Here is a 25970-nt window from a genome sequence, read left to right on the forward strand (position 1 = left end):
ATTTATGCTTATAGTGCATTTGGTAATTGGGTCCAGTAGTTGTTTCTGTCTTCTGAACAGCTCCCTATCTCCTATTAGTGCCTGCACTTTGAATCCCTCTCTTTTGGTTTCTATATCTTTCCATTTGGCTTCATAATTCACATTGCACCAGCATGCTACTGTTGTTGTGAAGGATCAGATTAAACCGAATATGTATATTTATTTATATATATATATTTAATTGTATTTGTATATCGTTTGATATCCCCTGTATATTCCTTGTATAATATGCATTGAATATCCCAGTTTCTACTAAACAGCCCATAATAGTTTCATTCTACCATTGGACGAGAACCTGGCGCCAGGTTGCCATACCCCTAGGTCCAAGTTCAATCGTGCCGCCTAACATGTCGAGGCAACCCCCGGTTCCGCGCAGTAATATGCCGGGCGAAATACGAATGGTACTATTTGTTCATAGCGCATATATATATGGCGCTCGTAAAGTAGAACTTTCTTTTAGTCCAGTTCTTTACCCTCCAACAGAGTGACAGACGCAAAAGCCTCCCCACGACGCACGTGCGGTGTAGTAAGGCCTACTTGGCCCAGAATAGGCATTGAGATATCGTGTATATTAATAGTTGAATGGTCATAGTTTGGCACCATACCGTCGAGTTGGACGTATTCTATTAAGCTAATAATAGTCTATTTATGTATGGTGCATCGTTCGGTTAGAGTTCTACAGTTATCAGTACCCCCATCGTTCCTGACGTTATCTGGACGCTTAACCAGGCTGGTCAGACCCCTAGTGGTGATTGCATCCGAGGAGCTCCGGGCCAAGAGCGACTGGACCTGTATATTGGATTACTCTACCCAGACGACGGCGAGCCTTCCACGGCTTGGATTATGCTTTGTGTGCTTTGATTATTCCATGGATAAAGGCCAACACTGGAATTACCCCCCGGAGAGGACTCCAGGTGAGGCGGCGCTCTACACGTGAGGTCGCACCACGTCTCTCCGTTGTGGACCGGCAGATACCGTTCCACAGAGGGTCCAGCTGTATTCGTCTGCGGCCCGAGGTTCTGTGGGCACCGTGTCCAAGACTTTGGATTCTCCCAAGACACCGTCGGCCAGATGGGATACCGCCAGCGGCTTCTCTAACCCCCCCCTCCTACTGTCTTACAACCAGCGGGACCCCCCCCCCCCCTTAGTGTATCCAGCTATAATCATTTAAGTACCATCGCTATCGTTTCCTAAATATTCCAGGTTGTATACTTACTCCCTGCGCAACCAGAGATTGGACATTCAATGTTGATTTACCTACGAATACTCATTTGCCATAAAAGTGCATATTCCATATTTCAAATCATAAATGTAATTAAGTGATCGTTGTATACACCCTTTGCTGTATTAAACTTTCGATTTGGTACATTTGTGTTGGTTCGTTTCATCAGGTGGGAAAGTGTTCATCATACTTATATCTTGTACTGGGTGGCCAGAAGTTAAAGTACATGAGGTAGTGGTATTAAATATCATATCTAACAATACAGTCAGGGAATTGTACCCCTCAGTTACAATTGGTCCTTCGAGCCGGATGGTAACTAGTGTAATATTAATATAGTGTTATTAATATCGAAATGGCCTATGATGAACACTCCACGAAACGATCCTCCTAACCTAGAACGCCTGCGGCGCAGACGACAGACACCTCAGTACTTAGAGGCTTACACTGTCAGTCAACTACCTAGCCTTCGACAAACGGTAAACGTGGTAAAAGTAGAAAGTAAAATTATGTCTGACCTTAACGACCAGGTTTCCCCGACCACAGAGGCCCTAGTAGGTCCTAATGTAACTGACCAAGCCCACGGTGGGGACCAGGAGGGAATTGACATGCCTTTACCCCCCGCCACTACTAAAGAAATAGTCCCCGACAAGCCCCGGGAGGAAGACAACCCTACAGAGAGAGAACTCTGCACGGAGGAAGAGGAGGAGAGCGCCGAGGAACTAGAGCTCCAGGACTCCCCAACGAGTACCCCCAGGAGCGGCTCACGCAGGAGCGGCTCACCTCCACAACCGCCTTCCCCCAGAGAAGCAGCGAGGATGCTACAACAGGCGTTCCTCGCCCGCCTGACAGCCTCTACCGAACGCGATCGACTTCAGGGTGAACGCGACCGTCTCCAAGCACAGGCGCTTAGCGAGCACGAACATTTTACTATTGAAAGAGAACGCCTCCAAGCGCAGCGACAGAGCGAAGAAGAGCACATACGGCGGGAGATGAGACGCCGGGAGATGAGACGCCTTCAGACGGAAATTAATATGGTAAGAGACCGGGCCGCAGCAGAGCGCGCCGCCGCCGCAGCAGAGCGCGCCGCCGCCGAAGCCCAGCGCGCCGCTGACTATGCCCAAAGAGAAGCAGAGCGCGCCGCCGCCGGAGCCCAGCGCGCCGCTGACTATGCCCAAAGAGAAGCAGAGCGCGGCATCGATCTCATCCAGCGCCAAGCCGAGCGCGACAGACTACAAGCCGAGCGCGACAAGTTAATGGCGCAGCTAAGGAAGCGGCTGATGATCCCCAGGGCAACACCCTCTCCCTCCACCAGGGGTTCAAGGAACTCGTCGAGACAACAGTCAAGAGCAGCGCCTCCTAAACGAGCAAGCGACCCTGAACTTGACCAACAGACAAAGCCTATACCCCCCGCAGACCCCCTTCCCAGACCGGTCCAAGCGAGACCCAGCTACAAGGAAGGAGCGGCATACACTGCGGAGAAGCAAGATAAACGATTACAGGATCTGGAAGATCTGATAGAGGAAGAAGAGGGAGAGGAGGAGAACCAAGCCCGACGACAGCACAGTACTCCACCGGACCAGGAGGTCCCATACAGTCCAGGCTATAACCCCGCGGCGCTGCGCTACAGACCCCCGACTCTATTCACGGGTGAGCACGACGCACGACCAGCCCCGAGGAATAGCACCTGGACCAGCTGGCTATGGTGCCCTGCCGGTACCAGCCCACAGAGAGACCAAGAGGACCCAGCAGCAGATGAAGAGGTCCAACACAGTGTGAAGAACAGTTTCTACGTGGACAACTGTTTACAAAGCGTCTCGACCCAAGAAGAAGCCGAGGCTCTCCTAATCAAGTTACGCGCCTCCCTAATCAAAGGCGGCTTTGATCTCAGGCAGTGGGCCAGCAGCGACCCGCAAGTATTGCGCAGCCTCTCCTCCGCGGACAAGGCTGCCAGCAGCGAGACCTGGATGGCGACAATCCCAGGAGAAGCCCAAGAAATGACACTAGGATTAGTCTGGCGCTTCAAAACAGACTCGCTCCACTATAGACACAAACCCTTGGCTCCAGAGCAAGGAAGGTCGGCGGCGATACCGACCACCAGACGGAGTGTGTACAGAACACTCGCCAGACAATATGACCCGTTGGGATGTATTCTACCTTACACCACCAGGGCAAAGATGATTGTACGAGCACTATGGGACAAGGACCAGGGCTGGGACGACCCAATACCCGCACACCTTGCCTCAACATGGAGAGAGTGGGAGACGGAACTCCGCTCACTCCCAGGTGTCAATATACGCCGCAGCTACTTCCCATCCACAGTGAGGCCAGAGACATGCGAGATTGAGCTACACGTCTTCAGCGACGCCTCCGAAGTAGCCTACGGATCGGTTGCCTATTTGCGTGCCCAAGAGATGGGAGGAGAGATACACACTGCTTTCATACTGGCCCGCTCAAGAATAGCCCCACGTAAGCAACAATCTATCCCACGTCTAGAGCTCTGCGCAGCCCTCGCAGGAGCGCATCTAGCCACGTTGATCCAACGTGAACTCACCATTCCGGTGCATAGAACAATCTTGTGGTCAGATTCCACGACAGTACTCACATGGATTAAGTCTGATTCATGCAGATACAAAGTCTTCGTGGGAGTCAGAGTCACCGAGATTCAAGAATTAACAGAAGAAGCAAGCTGGAGGTATGTGGATACCAAACACAACCCAGCTGACGTCATCACCCGGGGAATGTCCCTGGATGACCTAACCCGTCGCAACATCTACAGTGACGGACCAGCATTCCTCCAGCTCCCGGAAGGAGATTGGCCTACGCCCACCCCGAGGGAAGCAAGTAACGAGGAGGCTGAGAACAAGAAGCCTATGTTCTGTGGACTGAGCACTGTCGCCTCCACAGACCCCAACATAGATGACTGCATTACCCTAGAGAGTGCGCAACAAAGAACATTTCTGCGGCACCACCCAGAGATTCAGTCCACCACTGACATGTCAGCAGCTGACTACGAAGAAGCAGAACTTCTTCTACTACAACGAGCCCAGAGAGACTCGTTCCCCGATGAGCTAAACTGTCTACAGGGAGGAAACCCCGTCCCATCAGACAGCAGACTGATTCACCTGGCACCAGAGAGTGACGCACATAATCTCATCAGAGTGGGTGGTCGCCTGCGGAGAGCCCCCGATCTACCAGATGACATTAAGCACCCGATCGTCTTGAACAGCCGACACAAGGTCACAGAGCTGATCATAAAGAAATACGACGAGGATGTACACCACGCAGGAGCAGAGAGAGTCTTCGCGGAGATCAGACGTCGTTATTGGATATTACAAGGGAGAGAAGCAGTACGGCGCTTCCAGCGAACCTGTCTAGACTGCCGTAAGTGGCGCGCGCAGCCCAGCATACCACGGATGGCTGACCTACCCCCCTGTCGCCTCCGAATCGGCGACAAGCCATTCCACTCCACAGGCATGGACTGTTTTGGCCCGTTGTATATAAAGAGAGGAAGAGGCACCGAGAAGCGGTGGGGTATTGTATTCAAATGCATGACCACCAGAGCGATACATATCGAGCTCCTTCCGACCATGAGCACAGACTCATTCCTGATGGCCTTCCGGAGATTCACATCACGGAAAGGAAAACCGTCTACATTGTTGTCTGATCACGGGACCAACTTCAAAGGCGGAGAAAGAGAGCTGAGAGAGAGCTTCCAAGCTATGGGCCCAGAACTTAAGACCCACCTCGCTCCAGCCCGGATAGACTTCCAGTTTAATCAGGTGGGAAAGTGTTCATCATACTTATATCTTGTACTGGGTGGCCAGAAGTTAAAGTACATGAGGTAGTGGTATTAAATATCATATCTAACAATACAGTCAGGGAATTGTACCCCTCAGTTACAACTGTCCTAAGCTGTGCTGCATAGTAATAGCCTTCTAAACTGGGTACTGCCATTCCTCCTTTCTCCTTTGGTAGTTTTAGAGTCACATATCTGATCCTCGGTCTCCCCCCCCCCCCCCCCCCCCCCCCAAATAAATCTTGATATCTGTCTATCCCATTCCCTGAATTGTTTTTGTGGTATTAATATAGGTAAAGACTGAAATAGGTATAATAATAACCTTGGTAATATGTTCATCTTAATGATTTCGATCCTTGAGCTGAAATCTAGGGGCATTACTGTCCATCTTTCTAGGTCTCTCTTGATTTTCTGATTAATCTGTGTATAGTTTGCCTCGTATAGCACCTCCACCCCTCTTGTAATGTTCACCCCTAAGTACTTGATCCTGTCCATATCCCATTTAATTTTGTATTTTTCTTTGATCTCTATCGTTGGCGTGTAGTTCAGTGCTAAAGTCTGTGTCTTCGTCACGTTGAGTCTAGACCCTGAGTAATATCCATATTCTGTCAGTAAATCCATCAGTGTCGGAAAGCTTATGTCTGGTTGCCTCATATATACTATCACGTTGTCCGCGAACAGTCCCAATTTATGTTCCCCTTATCTGCACCCCTTTGATGTCTAATTAGTTGAGCCAGTGGTTCGATGAATACATCGAAGAGCGTCAGCGAAAGACAACAACACTGTCTGGCAGCTCTCTCTAGTTTAATCCGGTCCGTCAGACTACCATTTACCTTAATCCTTGCCGTCGGTTCTTGATATAATGCCCTAATTGTTTTCATAGCGTTTTTGTCTAATCCAAATTTATCCAATACTTTATATAGAAATATCCAGCTTACACTGTCGAATGGTTTTTCTGCATCTAGACCAGGGCTATTCAACTAAATTGTTCGGGGGGCCACATTGTCTGAAACCCAAGGGGCCAGGGGCCGGACTGCCACGGCGCCTCCCCGTGCTATGAATATATGTACACTTGACACAACACGCAACCACATTTTCACAACTTTTATTTAAAGGGGAACTATTTTACTATTTCTTTCACTATTTGGGCACTTTTACACAATTCCTGTGGGTTTATGGAACACCTCTGTAATTTTCTTTTTTTTTAATTCATTGTTTTGTATTTCTAATCAAGTACTCAAAAACAGCATTTTTCTACCTCAAGATCTTAAGCGTTTTGAGCCTGGGCTCCAACCACAGTGGGAACTGTGTGGAAACTCAGCTGATTATCATGCAGCGGTGTCTCTCTGACATCACAAATCAGCACATTTTCAGATGACTCAGTTCAGTGAGGGTGAATATTGTGAGAGGAGAATTGGAAGAATGCGCCAATATGAGAATTAGAGACATAGATCATATTAATATAAGTCCACATAGCTAGGAAACAATGCTAAACACTGAAAAAGGCCATTTATAAAATAGTTCCCCTTTAACTACATTGCAAAAGTAGTATACTTTTCAAAAAAAGTGCTTCATTTATGTGCCACATCTGCAACATCTCCTGCAAAAAGTGCTTCATTTATGACTGTGCAACAACTGCAACATCTCCTCTTCAACATTTCAATATAAAAATAAAATAAAAAACAAACAAGTGCATGATGTGCATCTGAACATTCTAACATCAACACTTGAACAAAAAAACACATTTATAGTGCAGCTGAGCTTATGAAAAAGTGCTTCATGTCTGTGCAACAACAGCAAATCACAGCATCTTATTAGCACTTATTGTCGACTCTTAACTCTAAAACATCAGGGGGGTGGGGGGCAGACAGGGCTAGCCTACATACACACATCTAATGAGAGCGATTGCACTTCTTTGACTGGGCAATGGCAGAGAAAGAGGGTTCATAGGAAGTGAGGGCTACCCGCAAACAGTGATGCAAATGCTAATTTGTCAAGGAGGCATGGTTGCTTGTTTTAATGGCATTCATGTGAGAGAAACTGGATTCACAGGTGTATGTTGAGCCAAACATTGTTAGCACAGATATTGCCAGCGTTTTTATGTTGGGGAATGTCTTGACATGAATACACTTTATCCAAAATGTTGTGGTGGATTCATTCTCAAGTGCCTGCTGCAGAGCAGATGATGCTTGCATGTCAATTATTTCAAGTTGCAGGAGACCTTCATCAATGTGAAGTGATGCAAGGAACTCTTGTCCTTTTGTGGAAATAGCAGCTACATTGGCAAATGGGTTGCTCACAAAATGCATCAATTCTCTGGACATGTCAAATTCATCAAATCGACTTGCAAAGTTTTCCCTCAATTTATCAATGAAATCTGTCATTAATTGAGTGACTTTTGGCTCAATTGTGCGTGTTAACGTTGACATGAAAAGAAAAAGGTAAACAACAACAAAAAAAAAAATTATCATGTAATCTTTGGCGGGCCGGTCAAAATCATCCCGCGGGCCGGATCTGGCCCGCGGGCCGCCAGTTGAATAGCCCTGATCTAGACTAACTAATACTGCACTTCCTCCTTCCTTTTGTATCTCCTCTACCACCTGCACTGTCTTCCTTATGTTATCCTGTGTCCTTTAATGAATCCGGTCTGGTCGTCGTCTATAATATCTGTCATAAATGTCTCAAATCTTTTGGATATTATTGATGTATACATCTTGTAATCTACATTAAGTATGGACACAGGTCTGAAACTGCTACATAGTTCTCTATCTTTCCCTTCTTTTGGAATTGTAGTAATTATGGCCTCTTTCCATGCGGGTGGCATTGTGCCTTCTTTCATTGTGTGTCTGAATGCTGCTTCTAACATGGGGCTCAGTTCCTGTCTAAATGTTTTGTAGAATTCAGAGGGGAATCCGTCGCTACCCGGTGACTTACTGCTCTTTGCTTTACTGATCGCATTCCCCACTTCTTGTTCTGTAATCTCTGCATTTAATATTTCGTTCTGTTCCTTCCCTATCGATGGTAGATCTAATTTAAAAAAATAAATCTCTATCTCCTCTTCTCCTGCCGCTATCGGTTGTGTGTATAGTTTCTTATAGTATTCTTCAAATGTCTTCTCTATTTCAGCTGGTTCTCTTAGTATTTTGTTTGTGTTGTTTGTCCCTTATTGTGTGTATTGTGTTCAGTTTTTGTTGTGTCCTGATTCGTCTAGCTAAAAGTCTGGTCGCTCTCGGTCCTCCTTCATAGTATGTCTGTTTCATGTATAGGGATGGGTATCGTTAGGATTTTATCGATACTACTACTCTTATCGATACTGCTTAACGGTTCGGTACTTTATCGATACTCTTATCGGTTCTTTTTGATTATTTTTTTTGCATGAAAAAAAGACAATTAATTAAGAACAGAATCGACATTGCTTTATTATTTATACAACTTAATACTTTATAAATAAGTATTATAAATAAATATAATTTCTTCAGCAACAGCAGCAGCAATGTTCTTTTATATAACTTTATAAATAAATATAATAAATTAATATAATTTCTTCAGCAACAGCAGCAACAATGTTTTAAATGTGTCTGACTCTGAATTATAGACTTTTTATAATAAACAACAAATGCAAAAGGCTAACAGAACTGTGACACTCGTTCACCCTATCCTCTGTCATCCTTCCTCTAGCTGCTAGGGAGAAAGGACTTTGGGTGGTGGAGGGAGGTAGAGGGAGGATGTGTGGTGGCCCTGGGCTCACTGGCCTGGGACACATTGGTGGCTGACGCCTCAGCTTGACGATCTATAAAAAGTTTTTAGATTGTAGTATTTGTAGCTAAACAATTATTTTGTTTATTAGCCTATTTGTAATAATTCGTTATTAGCCTAGGAAACTCCGTATCTTGGCTTACCGGCTGCAGTGGACGTGGATGCAGATGGACCACTGCGCGCAAGGCAGTCGAATACGGCGCATTTCTGCACGCTAATATCATGTTTTGCCAACAAATGTTTTGATAGGTTGCTCGTATTGCCACCCTTACTGGCAAATGTTTTGTTGCACTTGTGGCAAAGTGCATTGTCGGCATTGACCCTTGTAAAGTATATCCATACTTTAGAACGCTTCGCTCTATCCGCCATGATCACGACTCAGTGCATGCAGAGCTGCTGTCTGTGTGCAGCGAGCTATAGCACGGGGCGTCGGGGACAGAACTTTCATTAAGGAGTACCCGTATGTAGTACCCGTATGTCTATGTGTAGCACTAGCGAGCGACTCGCGAGGAGTGTGTGTAATAATTGACTCGCTGGCTGCGGCTCGCTTCTCGTGCAGAGACAGAGAGAGGATCGTTCGCAACTTTTAAATAATAATAATAATAATAATAATTTCTCTAGAGTATCGATAGCAGTACCGAGGACGTCGGAGCTTATAAATACTCCGGTATTTTCTAATATAGTACCGGTTCCCGTTCAAAACCGGGGTCCGGGGGGCATCCCTATTCATGTATCTAGCTTTCTTCTCTATTTCTGTCAGCAGTTCTTTGTTTATCTTTCCTCTAACTTCCTTTACCTCTCTAAGTGTCTTTTGGTTCTTTGAGCTTTGGTGTTCTTTCTCTAATTCTTTCAGTTTCTTTATCAAGTTCTGGTATGTCTCTATTCTGGCCTTCTTGAGTAATGCCGTCTTTGCTATAAATTTTCCACGTATTACTACCTTTAGTGCATCCCATAAAATGTTTGGGTCTACCTCCCCATTATCATTTTCTTCTCTGTATCTAATTATGTCTCCTTTTACTTCATTAACCAAACCTTTGTTATTTAATAGTCCTGCATTCAGTCTCCAAACTGTATTTCTCCGCCTACTTTTAAGATTCACTGTCAGATATATTGCGCTATGGTCTGATATGTCTGTCACCCCTATCCTGCAGTCTTCTACCCTGTATCTGTCCCCTGTTGTCATCAGAAAATAGTCTATCCTTGAATATGTTGTGTGTGGATGCGAATAATGTGTGTATTCTCTATGTAGTGTGTGCATTTCTCTCCATATATCCATGATTCCTAATTCTGCCATTTGTATATTCATATATTTGCTAATGTTTGTCCTCCATTTCTTTGTGCTTGTCATGTCTATGTCATAGTTCAGTACTACATTAAAATCACCTGTACAGATTAGGACCCCTTCCCCTTCCATCGCTATGATATCAAAGATTGTTTCAAATAAATATTTCTCACTTTCTAGTGGAGCATATACATTCACTAGTGTTACCATTTGACCTTCCATTTTCCCCTTGACCATTACATACCTCCCCTCTTTATCCCTTATTTCCCTGATCATTTCAAACTTCACTGTGTTTTTAATTAGTATAATAATAATAATAATAATAATAATAATAATAATAATAATAATAATAATAATAATAATAATAATAATAATAATAATAATAATAATAATAATAATAATAATAATAATAATAATAATAATGGATTCAATTTGTACCACACTCTACATTCGTGAGAATCTCAGAGTGCTACAGGAGATATAGACAAAAGTTAAATGAATAAAACAATTTAAAATGAATAAAAACAATTAAAAAGACTAACAACCAGTGAAATGGAAGAACCTAAGAGTAAAATAAAATAAAAATTATAGTAAAATGAATAGAAGTAAAAATAAAAGTAAAAGAAAATTCAGGCAAAAGCCTTGTTAAAAAGAAATGTTTTTAGGCCCCTTTTAAAAACCTCGACCGATTGTGGTGCTCTCAGGTGGATGGGGAGAGCATTCCAAAGTCTGGGTGCGGCAGAGCAGAAGGCGCGATCGCCCATGGTGTGCAGCTTAATCCTGGGGGCTTTGAGGAGGTAGGCTGTGCCGGAGCGGAGGGAACGTGATGAGGACTGGGGGGTGAGGAGTTCCTTGAGATAGGCAGGGGCACCACCGTGTACGCACTGGTGAGTGAGGAGGGACACCTTGTACTCAATTCTGTGTTCCACGGGGAGCCAGTGAAGGGATCTGAGGGTAAAGGTGATGTGATCATATTTGCTCACCCTCATCAGGATCCTAGCAGCGACATTCTGAATGGTTTGCAGTTTTTTAATGCTTTTACTAGGGATCCCGATGAGGAGTGCATTGCAATAGTCCAGCCTGGAGGAAACAAAAGCGTGGACGAGTGGAGGGTGAGTGAGGGGCGGAGTTTAGTGATGTTTCGGAGGTGAAAGAAAGAGGTCTTGCAGAGGTGTTTGATGTGTGTTTCATATGTGAGGTGGGGGTCCATTTTCACGCCCAAGTTGGTGACAAGGGTGGAGAGGGGAATGTCCTGACCGGAGAAGGAGATTTCATTTCATTTCAAACCTTTATTTATACTCGTGAAAGCACTGAGGTTTCCCTCATTTACAGTGATGACGAGTTAAGATGGAGATGGTGGTGATGGTGGTTGACCGGACCTGGTGTGGGGTACCGATCAGCATGGCTTGTGTTTTGGAACTGTTGACCTGGAGAAACCTGTGGTTCATCCACGCCTTAGTCTCCTCCAGGCAAGCGGTCAGTGTGGGGGGTGATGAAGGTGATGATGGTGTGATCCGGATATATAACTGGGTGTCAGCGTAGCAGTGGAACGACACACCGTGCCGGCCGATGATGCGGCCGAGGGGGAGCATGTACAGGGTGAACAGCAGGGGGCTGAGGACGGATCCCTGGGGGACACCGCAGGTGACGGGGTGGTTGGAGGATGTTGCGCCTCCGAGGGAGACACACTCAGTCCGACCAGCCAATAGGGACTGGAATAAGCCAAGGGCTAGGTCGCGGAGTCCGACATTGGAGTGGAGACAGTCCAGTAGAATGGGATGATCCACCGTGTTGAAGGCTGCCGATAGGTCGAGAATGACCAGAATGGATGGGGTTCCAGCATCCGCCGCCATCAGTAGATCGTTGGTTACCCTGACCAGGGCTGTCTCTGTACTGTGCGCGGAGCGGAAACCAGACTGGAACTTCTCGAAGATGTTGTTGTCTCTGAGGTGTGCTTGGAGCTGCTTCGCAACTACCTTCTCCAGCACCTTGTAAAGGAACGGGAGGTTGGAGATGGGCCGGTAGTTTGACAAGGGCCTCTGGGTCCAGGGTGGGTTTCTTCAGGAGGGGGGTGATGATGGCAGTTTTGAGGGCAGGCGGAACGTGGCCAGCCTGCAAGCAGAGGTTGATGGTGCTGGTCATGAGGGGACCAATAGTGCAGATGTTGGCTTTCACCAGGGCTGTGGGGAGGGGATCCAGAGCACACGTGGATAACTTCATCCTCCCGATGATGGCCTCGACCTCACGCTGCGTGGTGTCGCTGAAACAGCGGAGGAGCTGAGAGACTTCAGGCTGTAAGACAGCAGGTGAGGAAGAGGAGCCAGGGAGGAGAGAGCGGATGCCCTCAACCTTGGATGTGAAGAATGACATGAAGTCATTACATCGCTTCTCAGTGGTCTCTCTGTGTGCCTGGGTTTGGGGTTTGAGGAGGTGGTGTATGGTGGAAAAAAGCTGTTTAGAATTGCCGGGGCTATTGTTGATGATGTTGGAGTAGAACCGTGACAGAGCGTCCTTCAGGGCTTTTGAGTAGGCCTTTTGGTGCTCTCTGTAGACCTCTCTGTGCACGGTAAGTCCCGACGTAGTGAGGCGTCGCTCAAGGACACGGCCAGCCACCTTCATCTCCCTCAGCTCGCTGGTGTACCAGGGGGCAGAGCGTGAGAAGGTGACCATCTTGGATTTCACGGGGGCGTGAACATCCAGGAGGCCACTCAGGGCTTTGTTGTAATAGCCTACTGAGTCACTGGCTGAGGAGAGGGCAGGAGGGGCAAGATGTTGAAGATCCAAGGCCAGAGCATCCAGGTTGATGTTTTTTATGTTTCTGAAACATATCTGGCGCTTGGGCTTTGAATGGGTGGGGGGGGGGGGGGGGACGGAAATCACAAGGTCAAGTGTGTGCCCCCTGTCATGTGTGGGGACGTGCACATGCTGTGTCAGGTTGACACTGTCCAGCATTTGTAGGAACTCTGAAGCAGAGTGGCATGAGGGGGTGTCAACATGAATGTTGATGTCACCGAGAATTACCATGTTTGCAGATGTAGTACAGAGGATGGTTAGGAGGTCATGTATTTCGGGAATAAATGCTGGGTTTGGTTTGGGTGGCCGGTAGATGACCAGTATGGTCATGGGGAAGGGGGGTTTGCACCTTGCAGCAAGGCATTCGAATGAGGAGGGCTGGGGCAGGGGGAGGGGGGTCAGCTCTATTCCACCTCCATGTAGAATGGCCACACCGCCGCCACGGCGCCCAGTACTGCGGGCTTTCTCTAGGTAGGTGTAACCGGGAGGGCAGGCTTCATTCAGGACAGAGTAGGTCCCTGGCTGATGCCAAGTCTCACAAAGACACATCACGTCTATCCCTCTGTCCAGAATGTGCTCGTGGATGGAGCAGGAATTTGATGTGAGGGATCGAACATTTAAAAGTTCTATTTTAACAGTGGACGGTGTTGTGTGTTTTTGGAGGGGCCGTAAAACACTGGAATCCACTCTGTGTTTTCTGTGCCACCTAGTGCTAGTAATGATCACGGAGCTACAAGGCTGCAGAGAGGGAGCGCTCTGATGACGTCGCAGCACTGCGACAGTGGGGATCGACTGACCAAGCCGTGGGGCTCCGTGCTGCTGTTGCTGCGTGTAAACAACTTTCCTCTGGGCACTCCTGTGGAAGTACCGGGGCCGGGGAAGGAGTTTCAGTTGTTTGATGGTTGGAAGGCAGGTTGGAATATTTGTGCAGTTGAGTCGCAGCAGCTGCAAGATGGAATATAGCCGCATTCCGAAGGAGGAAGAGCCGATCATGACGCTAGCTTCTAGCCATGAAGCACTCGTACGGAGGTGGAAAGCTGTGGCAGCCTGGCAGGTGATAGATGGTGCCGCTTGAGTTCGGCGACAACACCGGGATGGTCAGTGTAGAAAAAAGAAGCACGCCGGCAGGTAGGCAAACCACTCTGTGACCGGAAAAACAAACAGTTTAACAGGTTCCAGAGGGGGGCTAAGAAGCTAAAAGCTAAAGGCTAAAAATAGCTGGCTCCACAGGTAGTATAGCTACTCCTCTTCTAAGGTTCTGTTTAAAAGAACTATAAAACAGATTATCATACCCGAATCTCTTCAGCTTTTCATGTTCTTGTGATATTAGATGTGTTTCTTGTAAGAAGATAACCTGCGCCTCTTCTTTCTTAAAGGATAACTCCACTATTTTGGGAAATTAGCTTATTTAACATCTTCCCTGGAGTTAGACAAGAAGATGCATACCTTTTTTGTCTCTGTGCGTGCATTTTAGCTTTGGGAATAGATGCTCCGTTAGCATAGCTTAGCTTCATCACTGGAAGTGAGGCAGGACAGTAGCCTTACAGTGCCTTACAGTGTATTGCAAGGTCTGACATTGACCAAACTTGATATGCATGACCTTGGTGGGCTCTAGGTCAACTCCTGAAAAGGGGGTCAATGTCAGACTTTGCAATCAAAAGTTAGGGGGCTAATAACCCTTGCCATAATTTCAGTGCGCCCCTAACTTTTGATTGCAAGGTCTGACATTGACCCCCTTTTCAGGAGTTGACCTAGAGCCCACCAAGGTCATGCATATCAAGTTTGGTCAATGTCAGACCTTGCAATACACTGTAAGGCACTGTAAGGCTACTGTCCTGCCTCACTTCCAGTGATGAAGCTAAGCTATGCTAACGGAGCATCTATTCCCAAAGCTAAAATGCACGCACAGAGACAAAAAAGGTATGCATCTTCTTGTCTAACTCCAGGGAAGATGTTAAATAAGCTAATTTCCCAAAATAGTGGAGTTATCCTTTAAGTTTCGTCATCACCGTACTCCCTTTAATCGGATTATTCATACCATTTACATTCAGCGACATCATTTTGATACCCTTAACTTGTGTCATATTTATTTTCCAAATGTTCTCCCGTTCTACCCATGTCACATAAAATAATATTTGTGGTTGTAGCCACTGCTATCCCTGTCTGATATATACATATAACCATAATCAACATTAACTTCAACATTAACACTTGGAACTTCCATGGTATTTGAGGGATTCAGTCGTCTCCCTCTTTCCCCCGCTGGCGGGTGGGGAGTAGTGGCTCTCCTAGTGAGAGGGCTCCCCCTAGTGGCTAAGAAATGCGCACTATACATGTCCAGCTCGTTCTGTGTGCGACCTCCGAGCTCCCGGTCATAAGCTCTGCATTAGTCACTTTCATGTTCCCGTCTATTTGTATTATGTGACACGTGTAATCCTGTGGTTCTTTCATATCCGCCTCAATATATCTCTTGAATCTCCATGTCCTTTTTTTATTACTTTTGGTATAATTATCTCGTATGTACTTTACCATCTTCGCATTGTATAAGTCCTTTTCATGTTTACCTTTACTTGTATTGTGTGTGTCCCATGTATACCAGTTTAATGTGTATTGTACTTATCCTTCCTTGGATCACCGTGTCCCCTCTCGTCTCCTCTCTGTTCCCCTTCTCCGTGTCTTTTCGTCTTTCTTCTCAGTTGATCTGCTTTGAATCGGTTCAGATCTCCTTCACCGTCCCGTCCTCCTCTCCTCCTCTTCGTCCCCCGACCCTGGTCCATCTTCTCGCCTCCTCCAACCTCTGCATCAGCGTCGGTCTCTCCTCTTCTCCTCCCGGCACCTTCCATCCTCTCCGGTCCATGTCCCTCGTCGCTTCCCTCACGTCGTTGTACACTTTTATGCCTTCTTTCCAATGAACCTTCAGCGTGGTCATTGGTGATTGAAATCAGATTCCTTTCTCTTTCAGAGTCTTTTTTATCTGAACATAGCTCCGACGCTTTACCGCCACCTCTGTTGAATAGTCATGGTCGAAGGTTATTCTCTGTCCCTCCACCTCCATATTCGTCTACCAGGCTCTGAGAATGTTTTCTTTGACTTCGAATTTCAAGAAATTAACTATAACTGCTCTCGTGGTCTGTTTATCTGTGGCTTTGGTGCTAGGGTCCTGTGTGCCCTTTGAATCTCTATCTTGACTAGGTCTGGCACTTCCAGTTTTCCTCGAATTAGGTTTTCTATATATTTGGTCATCGAGTCTTCTTCTATCCCTTCTAGGGTAGCCACCTTTGACCAATAGAAATAAGGGACACCAGGCGGTTAGGTGGTCGAGCGGAGATTGCGTTCGTCACCAGCCCCGGAGCTGTGAGCTTGGTTCGCCTGTTCGAATCCAGCTCACAGCTCCGGGGTTGTCACCAGCTTGGCTGGCCGTCTGCACTGATACAATTGGCTGTATCAGAGGGTGGGAGAAGCTGGCGGGGTGGGTCCGGGTCGTTGTAAACAGCGACTCCTACAGTTCGGTCGGGGCGCCTGCTAAGCGCGGATTGGACGTGAGGGGGATAGTGTGGTCCTCCCACACGCTACGCCCTCTCAATGAGAATCCGCGCTGCCAGGTGAAAAGAAGCGGTGGACGTGTGTCGGAGGAAGCACGTGGTAGCCTCCACTCTCCCAAATGATCTGACTGTGGGGGGTAAAGCGCAGCGACCAGGAAGGGACTGGGAATTGGCATACGACTAACATTGGGATGGGAGAAAATCGGAGGAAAATGGAGGGGGAAAAAGACAAAAAAAAATTAAAAAAAATAAGGGACACCTCGCAAAAAATTTGGGCGGTTTTGGGGCGTTTTTTTGGGCCGCAAATGGGCGGATTTTGTCACTATTTATTTTTTTACTTTATTTCGGTTTTAGGGTTAGGGTTATGTTATTTAATTATTTTGGGGAGCCAGCCCCCCAAACTCCTGAAATGCATAGAAATCTATGAAATCTAAATAAAACAATCTATGCCATTTATATTAAAAAGAGCTAGCCCCCCAAACCCCTAAAATACATAGAAATCTATGCATTTTGGAACAGTTACTATATATAGTCAAGAAAGCAGTTAGTCATACTTAAAGTTTAAAGTGCTTTATTTGCATTTAACATTGTTTAAATAAATTGGCTGAACTATAGCCTCAACTTGAGCATAATACTGTATGCATATAAAGTGCTGTAAAAACAAAGCCTGGGAACACTTTTACTGAAAGAGGACAATAATAAAATTAAACACTTTAAAAGATTAATAAAAAATAAAGTGCAAAGAAGAGTAGGCTCCTGGCTGCCAGGGCATGTAAATAGAAATACTGACATCTAGTTAAAAACACAACCAGATAAATAAGATGTAATATCCCATATCAATCAATCTCAGGAGATGTTTCAGTCATGAAGAACTGTGACACCTGTGCTTGTGTCCTTTGCGTTCTTATATTTCTGGCATGTTGTTCTCCTGAGGCATGCTGTTTGACGTCAGTCAGTCCACCATGCGCCACAGAACACACACCTACATACATGCTTTGTAAACATATCCACTGACGCTATCAAGCCAGTGGTTTGCCTCTTCCCACTCGGGTCTGTATTTCTGGAGGCATTTTGTCTTTTTAGGACGCGGTGGAGTCACAGTGTCTGCTGTAGACATTTTCAAAGCGTCTTCGAAAAGAAATCACGCAGCGCACAGACAGAGGATTGGCACAACGGCACAGAACTATTCTTAGCAACGTGAAAGCGCTAATTCTCATTGGTCGTGAACTGCTGAGCGCACGCCCATCATACCAGAGTTGCCAAGTCTGTTTATTTCCAGCAACTTTTGGACACACTTTTGCTTGTTTTTGTAGGTCGGCTGGCTAATTTCTCTCACTAAACTGGCAACCTTAAAATACGGGACAAAGGGCGTCCCGTATCAGTTCAATACGGAACGCGTCTTTTAGTTTCCAATTACGGGACGATTCCGTATTTTAAGGGATGGGTGGCAACCCTAATCCCTTCTCTCAGTCCCCATATTCGTATATTATTTCTCCTCGACCTCCCCTCCAAGTCCGTTAGCTTTTCTCTCAACATATTTTGTTTGTTTGAGCGTCACCTTTAGAATTTCTTGTATATCTGTATTCCATTCCTCCGTTTCAGCTGTCCTTCCTTCTAGCATCCTTATATCTTTCTCTTGTTCCTGTAGTTTTCCATAAATTGTCTCGAGTCTCTTATTTATTTCTTCTCTGAGCTCGTCCTGATCCTTCTTTAATTCTTCCCTTGAGTCTATCAATGTCGCTCCGGATGCTCTGCGTGTTAGCTTGGTTAGCTATTGCGTTAGCTTGTTGGATAGCTAATGCGCTAGCTTGTATGCTAGTCTGTATGCTAGCTTGTAGCTCCGTTACCCAGGCGGGTATCTCTGGTCTGTCGCCCTGCGTCATGCTAGCTTGAATTACCTCCTGCGCCACCTCCTTGTGTCCATAACTTTCGTCCGGTGTTTGTACTTCTTCTGGGGACCCTTTTCTCTCGCTTTTTCTCGTGTTCATCCTTCCTTTTCTCTTATATCCTTGAATTGTCACTTTTTATTTTGTTTTAGATAGATTTACTTCCTTTTTTCGATATTCTTTGACCGGGAGCTCTTTTCTATGGCCGCTTACCCGAACATCATAAACCGGAAGTTCCAGCGGCTCTCTTTTCACTTGGCAGCGCGGACTCTCATTGGTGAAGTGTAACGCGTGGGAGGTCACGCTGCCTTCACCACTTCCTGTCTTTTGCTGTGCAGGCGCCCTGACCTGACCTGTAGGAGTCGCTGTCCACAACGCCAGATTACCACCCCATCAACTTCCCTCCCGCTAACTCAGCCAAACGAGTTAGTATGGCGGCTGGCCCAAGCCGGAGGCAATGCTGACACCCGGATTCCAGACCGGAGTCTCTCGCATTGGTGATGAACGCAAGCTCCGCTGTGCCACCCAGCCTCCCCATAAGCCTGCTATTCTATATTCTATAATAATATTTCAAATTGCATTGGTCCGGATGGGAGAATTCAGTACTGTATATACATAACCTTCTGTTTAATCATCTTCCCTTAATTAATTTCCTTAGATTTTTTGTACACATGATCTCAAGAAGGTACTGAACGAGATCAGTGGCAGTTCTTCATGTCTGGTCATTGTTAGCATGGTGTTATTCACTGTCAAAGATGCAAAGAAAAATCATAATTCATATTCTCCTTTGTTTCATCACAATTTAAGCAAGCCTAGTAATAGACACAATATTTCTGACACTGGGAATACATTCACTGAGGTCCATAGATGTCCCTAGATACCAAGAATATGCAAATGGTCCTTGTAGAAGTGGAGCAATATTCCATTTACTTAGGTATGTATTTTAGGCGGATTTTCAGAAAATAGGCTCCAGGCTTAAGAATGACTTGGAACCCACATGTCAAAAAAGACTGGTATGGTCCTTTAACCCTTTGGTTGCCAAAAACGTAGATTCTCGTTTCTGTGGCCCAGCGGTTGAGTGCCGGAAACGTAGATCTACGTTTCTGTGTAGTTTTTCCTTTTTTTCCATATTAATATCCTATTTCATGTCACGGAGCTGTATTTTGTCTGGAAAAGGCATATTGGGACTCATAAGGTGCAGTAGTGGCCAGATCCTGGTAGTGGCGCTGTCTCGAGAATGCAGTAACCCCTGTTGCAGACCTGGTGTCACACTGACAATGCTCCGGGCGGACTTTTCTGTTAGCCTGAAGCGAGGGCTTCACCAGATCGCATGTAATACTTTTTGGGACGCCAGATTCATTATGCTGTATAGCGTTATGGCGTGTGCCAAATGGACTTATGATCTACCAGATGGCAATCAAATAATTGGAAAATTCTTTTTGGAATCCAACCGGCCAAAGGTAAGAGCAATTTGACGTCAATTTCAGCTTGATCGTGCAAGGATTTAATAGCCATACCCCAGTTCAGTGTATGTTGTGGTAATAACGAATGCCGTTATTGGCAATCAATTAATCACAAACGCCCCCCCTCCCGCCCCGCCCCCCCCCCCCCTTTCACGCATTCATGATGGAACATAATACCGATCATATGCATTTGGATTTTTAACTGTAGCGTGTAGGGACGAAACGCCAATGGATTTAACGTTATTAGCATTGCGTGTGTGCATGTGCGTGCATGTGCGTGCATGTGTGTGTGTGTGTGTGTGTGTTATGGTTGGTGTTGATGAGGACAGTAGAGATGTCACCATTTTAGAAGTAGAATGTACTTTTGATTACAGTCTGGAAGAGGCATTTCTCAAGGTTTTAAAGTACCAACAGCTCAAGGATGCTATTACACAGCTTGGGTCCAAGTGTAAATTGCTAGTGTTTATATTTGGAAGCCTAGGTAATGTCCACAGACTAGTTGTGAGGGGGCTGCAGATGGCAGAGATGTCCAAGCCAAGTGCTAAGGCATTGGCAAAGTTCTGCTCTATACTGTATCTGTGATAATTGGCAGTCGCCACGTTTGGAGGAGACACTGCTTGCTGTATCCATAGACTCGGACTAGATACATGTGTCATTTTGAGAATCCAAGATTTGTCTAAAATGTGAACACAAATACACATATTAAAATGTAAAAATATGTGTGTGTCTGTCAGTAACATTAATAATGAGTAGTCTGTCAGTAACATGTATATGATGTTAATAACCAGTAGCCTGTCAGTAACATGTGTATATAATGTTAATAACCAGTAGTCCGTCAGTAACATGTGTATATGATGTTAATAACCAGTAGTCCGTCAGTAACATGTGTCTATGATGTTAATAACCAGTAGTCCATCAGTAACATGTGTATATGATGTTAATAACCAGTAGTCTGTCAGTAACATGTGTATATAATGTTAATAACCAGTAGCCTGTCAGTAACATGTGTATATAATGTTAATAACCAGTAGCCTGTCAGTAACATGTGTATATAATGTTAATAACCAGTAGCCTGTCAGTAACATGTGTATATGATGTTAATAACCAGTAGCCTTGTCAGTAACATGTGTATATAATGTTAATAACCAGTAGTCCGTCAGTAACATGTGTCTATGATGTTAATAACCAGTAGCCTGTCAGTAACATGTGTATATGATGTTAATAACCAGTAGCCTGTCAGTAACATGTGTATATGATGTTAATAACCAGTAGTCTACAAGTAACATGTGTATATGATGTTAATAACCAGTAGCCTGTCAGTAACATGTGTATATAATGTTAATAACCAGTAGCCTGTCAGTAACACGTGTATATGATGTTAATAACCAGTAGTCCACCAGTAACATGTGTATATGTTAATAACCAGTAGCATGTCAGTAACATGTGTATATGATGTTAATAACCAGTAGCCTGTCAGTAACATGTGTATATGATGTTAATAACCAGTATTCTGTCAGTAACATGTGTATATGATGTTAATAACCAGTAGTCTGTCAGTAACATGTGTATATAATGTTAATAACCAGTAGCCTGTCAGTAACATGTGTATATGATGTTAATAACCAGTATTCTGTCAGTAACATGTGTATATGATGTTAATAACCAGTAGTCTGTCAGTAACATGTGTATATAATGTTAATAACCAGTATTCTGTCAGTAACATGTGTATATGATGTTAATAACCAGTATTCTGTCAGTAACATGTGTATATTATGTTAATAACCAGTAGTCTACAAGTAACATGTATATAATGTTAATAACCAGTAGTCCACCAGTAACATGTGTATATGATGTTAATAACCAGTATTCTGTCAGTAACATGTGTATATGATGTTAATAACCAGTATTCTGTCAGTAACATGTGTATATGATGTTAATAACCAGTAGTCTGTCAGTAACATGTGTATATAATGTTAATAACCAGTAGCATGTCAGTAACATGTGTATATGATGTTAATAACCAGTATTCTGTCAGTAACATGTGTATATTATGTTAATAACCAGTAGTCTACAAGTAACATGTATATAATGTTAATAACCAGTAGTCCACCAGTAACATGTGTATATGATGTTAATAACCAGTAGCCTGTCAGTAACATGTGTATATGATGTTAATAACCAGTAGCCTGTCAGTAACATGTGTATATAATGTTAATAACCAGTAGCCTGTCAGTAACATGTGTATATAATGTTAATAACCAGTATTCTGTCAGTAACATGTGTATATGATGTTAATAACCAGTATTCTGTCATTAACATGTGTATATGATGTTAATAACCAGTAGCCTGTCAGTAACATGTGTATATGATGTTAATAACCAGTAGTCCGTCAGTAACATGTGTATATGATGTTAATAACCAGTAGCCTGTCAGTAACATGTGTATATAATGTTAATAACCAGTAGTCCGTCAGTAACATGTGTATATGATGTTAATAACCAGTAGCCTGTCAGTAACATGTGTATATAATGTTAATAACCAGTAGCCTGTCAGTAACATGTGTATATGATGTTAATAACCAGTAGCCTGTCAGTAACATGTGTATATAATGTTAATAACCAGTATTCTGTCAGTAGGGCGGCTAGGTGGTGTAGTGGGCAAGGCACTCGCCACCAGTGTGGAGACGCTAGGATTCGCGTGTTCGAATCCAGCTCTCCACATTGTTTTTCAGTTTGGCTGGTCGTCCGCAGTAATACACATTGGCCGTATTACGGGGAGGGAAAACTGAAGGGTGGGGATCGAACGTTGTGAACAAGCGACTCCTACAAGTCGGTTGGTGCGCCTGCGCAGTAGAATCAGGAAGTGTCGGGGGCAGCGTGAGCCTCCCACGCGTTACTCCTCGACACTGAGAGATCGAGCTGCGCAGGTGAAAAGATGCGACTGCTGTTACCTCAAGTACCGGAGGGGACTTGTGCTATGTATGACTTAGTCCACATTGCAGCCGGCTTGTGGGAGGCAAGAAACAGCGTTCGTGACAGGGGAGGGTTGAATTGGATGATACGAAATTGGGATGGGAGAAAATATGGAAAAATGGGAGAAAAAGTGGACAATAAAAAAGAAAAAAACAGTATTCTGTCAGTAACATGTGTATATGATGTTAATAACCAGTAGCCTGTCAGTAACATGTGTATATAATGTTAATAACCAGTATTCTGTCCGTAACATGTGTATATAATGTTAATAACCAGTAGCCTGTCAGTAACATGTGTATATGATGTTAATAACCAGTAGCCTGTCAGTAACATGTGTATATGATGTTAATAACCAGTAGCCTGTCAGTAACATGTGTATATGATGTTAATAACCAGTATTCTGTCAGTAACATGTGTATATGATGTTAATAACCAGTATTCTGTCCGTAACATGTGTATATAATGTTAATAACCAGTATTCTGTCAGTAACATGTGTATATGATGTTAATAACCAGTAGCCTGTCAGTAACATGTGTATATGATGTTAATAACCAGTAGCCTGTCAGTAACATGTGTATATGATGTTAATAACCAGTAGCCTGTCAGTAACATGTGTATATGATGTTAATAACCAGTATTCTGTCAGTAACATTAATAGGGAGGTGTAGTGGTTACGTCATTGGTGTTTCCCGCACGGTCCACCCTCCTTGAAATTGCCATGTATTTCCAATGGACCCATTTCTAAATCGTCTCGTTTAAAACAAATAAAGCATGAACATTGGCATGGTGTACCTTTCTGTGTGTATTCCTCCACAATCTATAGCTCAACATGAAGAAATGTGCAATTAATCGTAAAAGTAATAACGTTTATGTTTCCATTCACTGAGGAACTACACTCACTCTGGCACTGCTGACTGACGTCACCATAGCATAGACTCCTGGCTGTATTAGGCGACAGCACTGAACGACAGGCGTTATACTGGTAAGTGTAGTTATTTTTTAACGACAAATTAAAAACTTTATAACTAACTATATTTCAACCAAAAATGCTCAAACAATAATGTTAGTGATAGAAGGGAACACATTTTGTGCAAAAAAATGGAAAGCTTGCCAATGTTCATGAGGCAGAATTATTACAATAGCCGATAATACATTTTCCCAATGATAAATCCCTATACGGGTGGACCGCGCGGGAAACTAAAGTGACGTCAGACTACACCTCCCTATAACCAGTAGTCTGTAACCAGTAACTTTGCTGCAAAGGATATTTGTGCACTAGTTTCTTGGCCATGTTGGTCGAGGGGACGTACCAAGGATGCATCATGAGGAACATGCGCACTACTGAGGCGTCCTTCAGAGTGCCCTTCTCATCTGAAATAGGACAGAGGATAAGATGACATTCATCGCAGAGAAAGTGCACATTTCCCCCATCATCAGCAATCAGTCAGAGCAGAGTAACCGTCCACTGACAGTAAATAGCAGGCCCCCGAATCCATGTTTGTGGTCATTATATGACAATTGCAGAGGGGGCCCCTGAAAATGGCTGAAATCTGATTGCTATTAGGCCTATATGCTGCAGCGAAAGAGATGGTTCTGTTTTTCTTTTTTTTTTACATTAAAGGGACACTTATTTATTTTGCACATAATCTCACAGACATCCAATAACGTTAGGTTATGTCTATAACCAAGTTCTATGAGTTATGGTGACGCTCAGCATCATACTTGCACTGTACTTCACTTCGTGCACGAGCACTGAATAAAAGATTCCACCATGTACCTTTACATCCCAACATCCGTCTGACCACACCCCCTTCCGCTTACCTTCATAAGCAGGTGTGTGGTCACCTACTCAGAAAAATGAAGAGCCACATCAACCTGTTTGTTTTTCATCAGTGTGAGCACGCTTTTGCGTTTATGTTGTTTATTTATTCCCCCAGTATTCCAGATCATTATATTCAAACTAGCCATAATCTATACATGTTGTTGTGTATTTTTTAGTAATGCGTCTGGAGTACGAATTCACAATGGATATATATCCAATTATTGAGGTTCCGTTGAGAGCCGAGCTTAAAAACATACATATATACAAATAATCCCCTAAACCCCCCTCCCTCAAGGAGCCGTACAAGGTTGTGTTCCTTTGACACCCCCTTTGCGTACAACTCCCTCCCTTACACCACCGGTTAGCCCAGAATGAGCCATTTATCCTTAACTTTCCTATGTATACCATAGGATCTAACATTCAAAATTCTACCATAAGTAGAATGTCAACTGTGGCTTGGCCACTCTCCTGTTAAATAAAAATTAAAAAAAAAAAAAAAAAAAAAAAAGCTTCAAATAATTATCATACCATAATCACTTACATTTTATACGAACTTGTGTAAGTTAAAGCAACCCAAGAATAATAGAGAGGTATTGAACTGAATGGAGAACCTCATTTTTTTTTTTTTATTAAATAAAAGAGAACATTTACTAGATCTTGAAAGAGCTTTGCTATGCTTAAACACCTAGAGTATAAAGTGGAGAAGTAGTGGAAATATTTCCAATTAATAAAAAGACGTTTTTAAATACGTATATGCAGCACTTCCCCTAGCCAGGGGTGGGCGATGTTCCATTGTGAAGAATGTTATTCCCCCGGAGGTCTTCTGGCTGTATGTCTGGCCACATATTGCTGTTATTCCAGAATGTTCCATGTATCATAGAATGTTTTTAATGTTCTAGATTATTCCAATATGTCGTTTTTACAGTGCCAGAATGTTCCAGTATGTTCCAGAATGTTGTTAGAAATCCATACTATTAAAATAAGGAACAAATCTAACAAAGATTAAAAGGCTGTATATAAACTATCCTGCACGTTGTGCTGCCATGTATTTGCCAGCCTCTTCAGGCGAGTTGAGGAAAACCCTTTCTCCATGTTTATCGACGATACGAAGTCTTGCAGGGTACATCAATGTGGGAGTGTGTTTCCCCAAATAGAGTTGAGACATCACTGTCTTGTACTTGGCCCGCAAGGCCACCACTTCCCGACAATAATCTTCAAAGAAGTATATTGACACATCCTTGTATTTCAGATTGCCTTTCATCCTGCGCGTCTCCCGAATGATCATTTCTTTTATTCTGACTTGACGTAGGACGACCATAATCACTCTAGGTCTGCCGTTATTGTCGTTGGATCGGGTCCCCAATCTGAAACACTGATCCACCTCAGGTACCATAGG

General features: G+C 44.3%; 1 protein-coding gene across 2 annotated transcripts in view; it reads right to left on the reverse strand.

The window, feature by feature from the left end:
• LOC311230975 (RAS guanyl-releasing protein 2-like) overlaps positions 1-25970 on the reverse strand; it is a 309227-nt gene that overhangs the window by 112208 nt on the left and 171049 nt on the right. For both annotated transcript variants that reach the window (XM_084317429.1, XM_084317430.1), the window contains one exon: positions 24019-24123. In XM_084317429.1, the coding sequence (XP_084173555.1) occupies positions 24019-24123 (105 nt within the window). The remainder of the gene's footprint in view (positions 1-24018; positions 24124-25970) is intronic.

The sequence above is a fragment of the Notolepis coatsorum genome, assembly GCF_963971535.1.
Source record: "Notolepis coatsorum genome assembly, chromosome: 1".
Classification (NCBI taxonomy): domain Eukaryota; kingdom Metazoa; phylum Chordata; class Actinopteri; order Aulopiformes; family Paralepididae; genus Notolepis; species Notolepis coatsorum.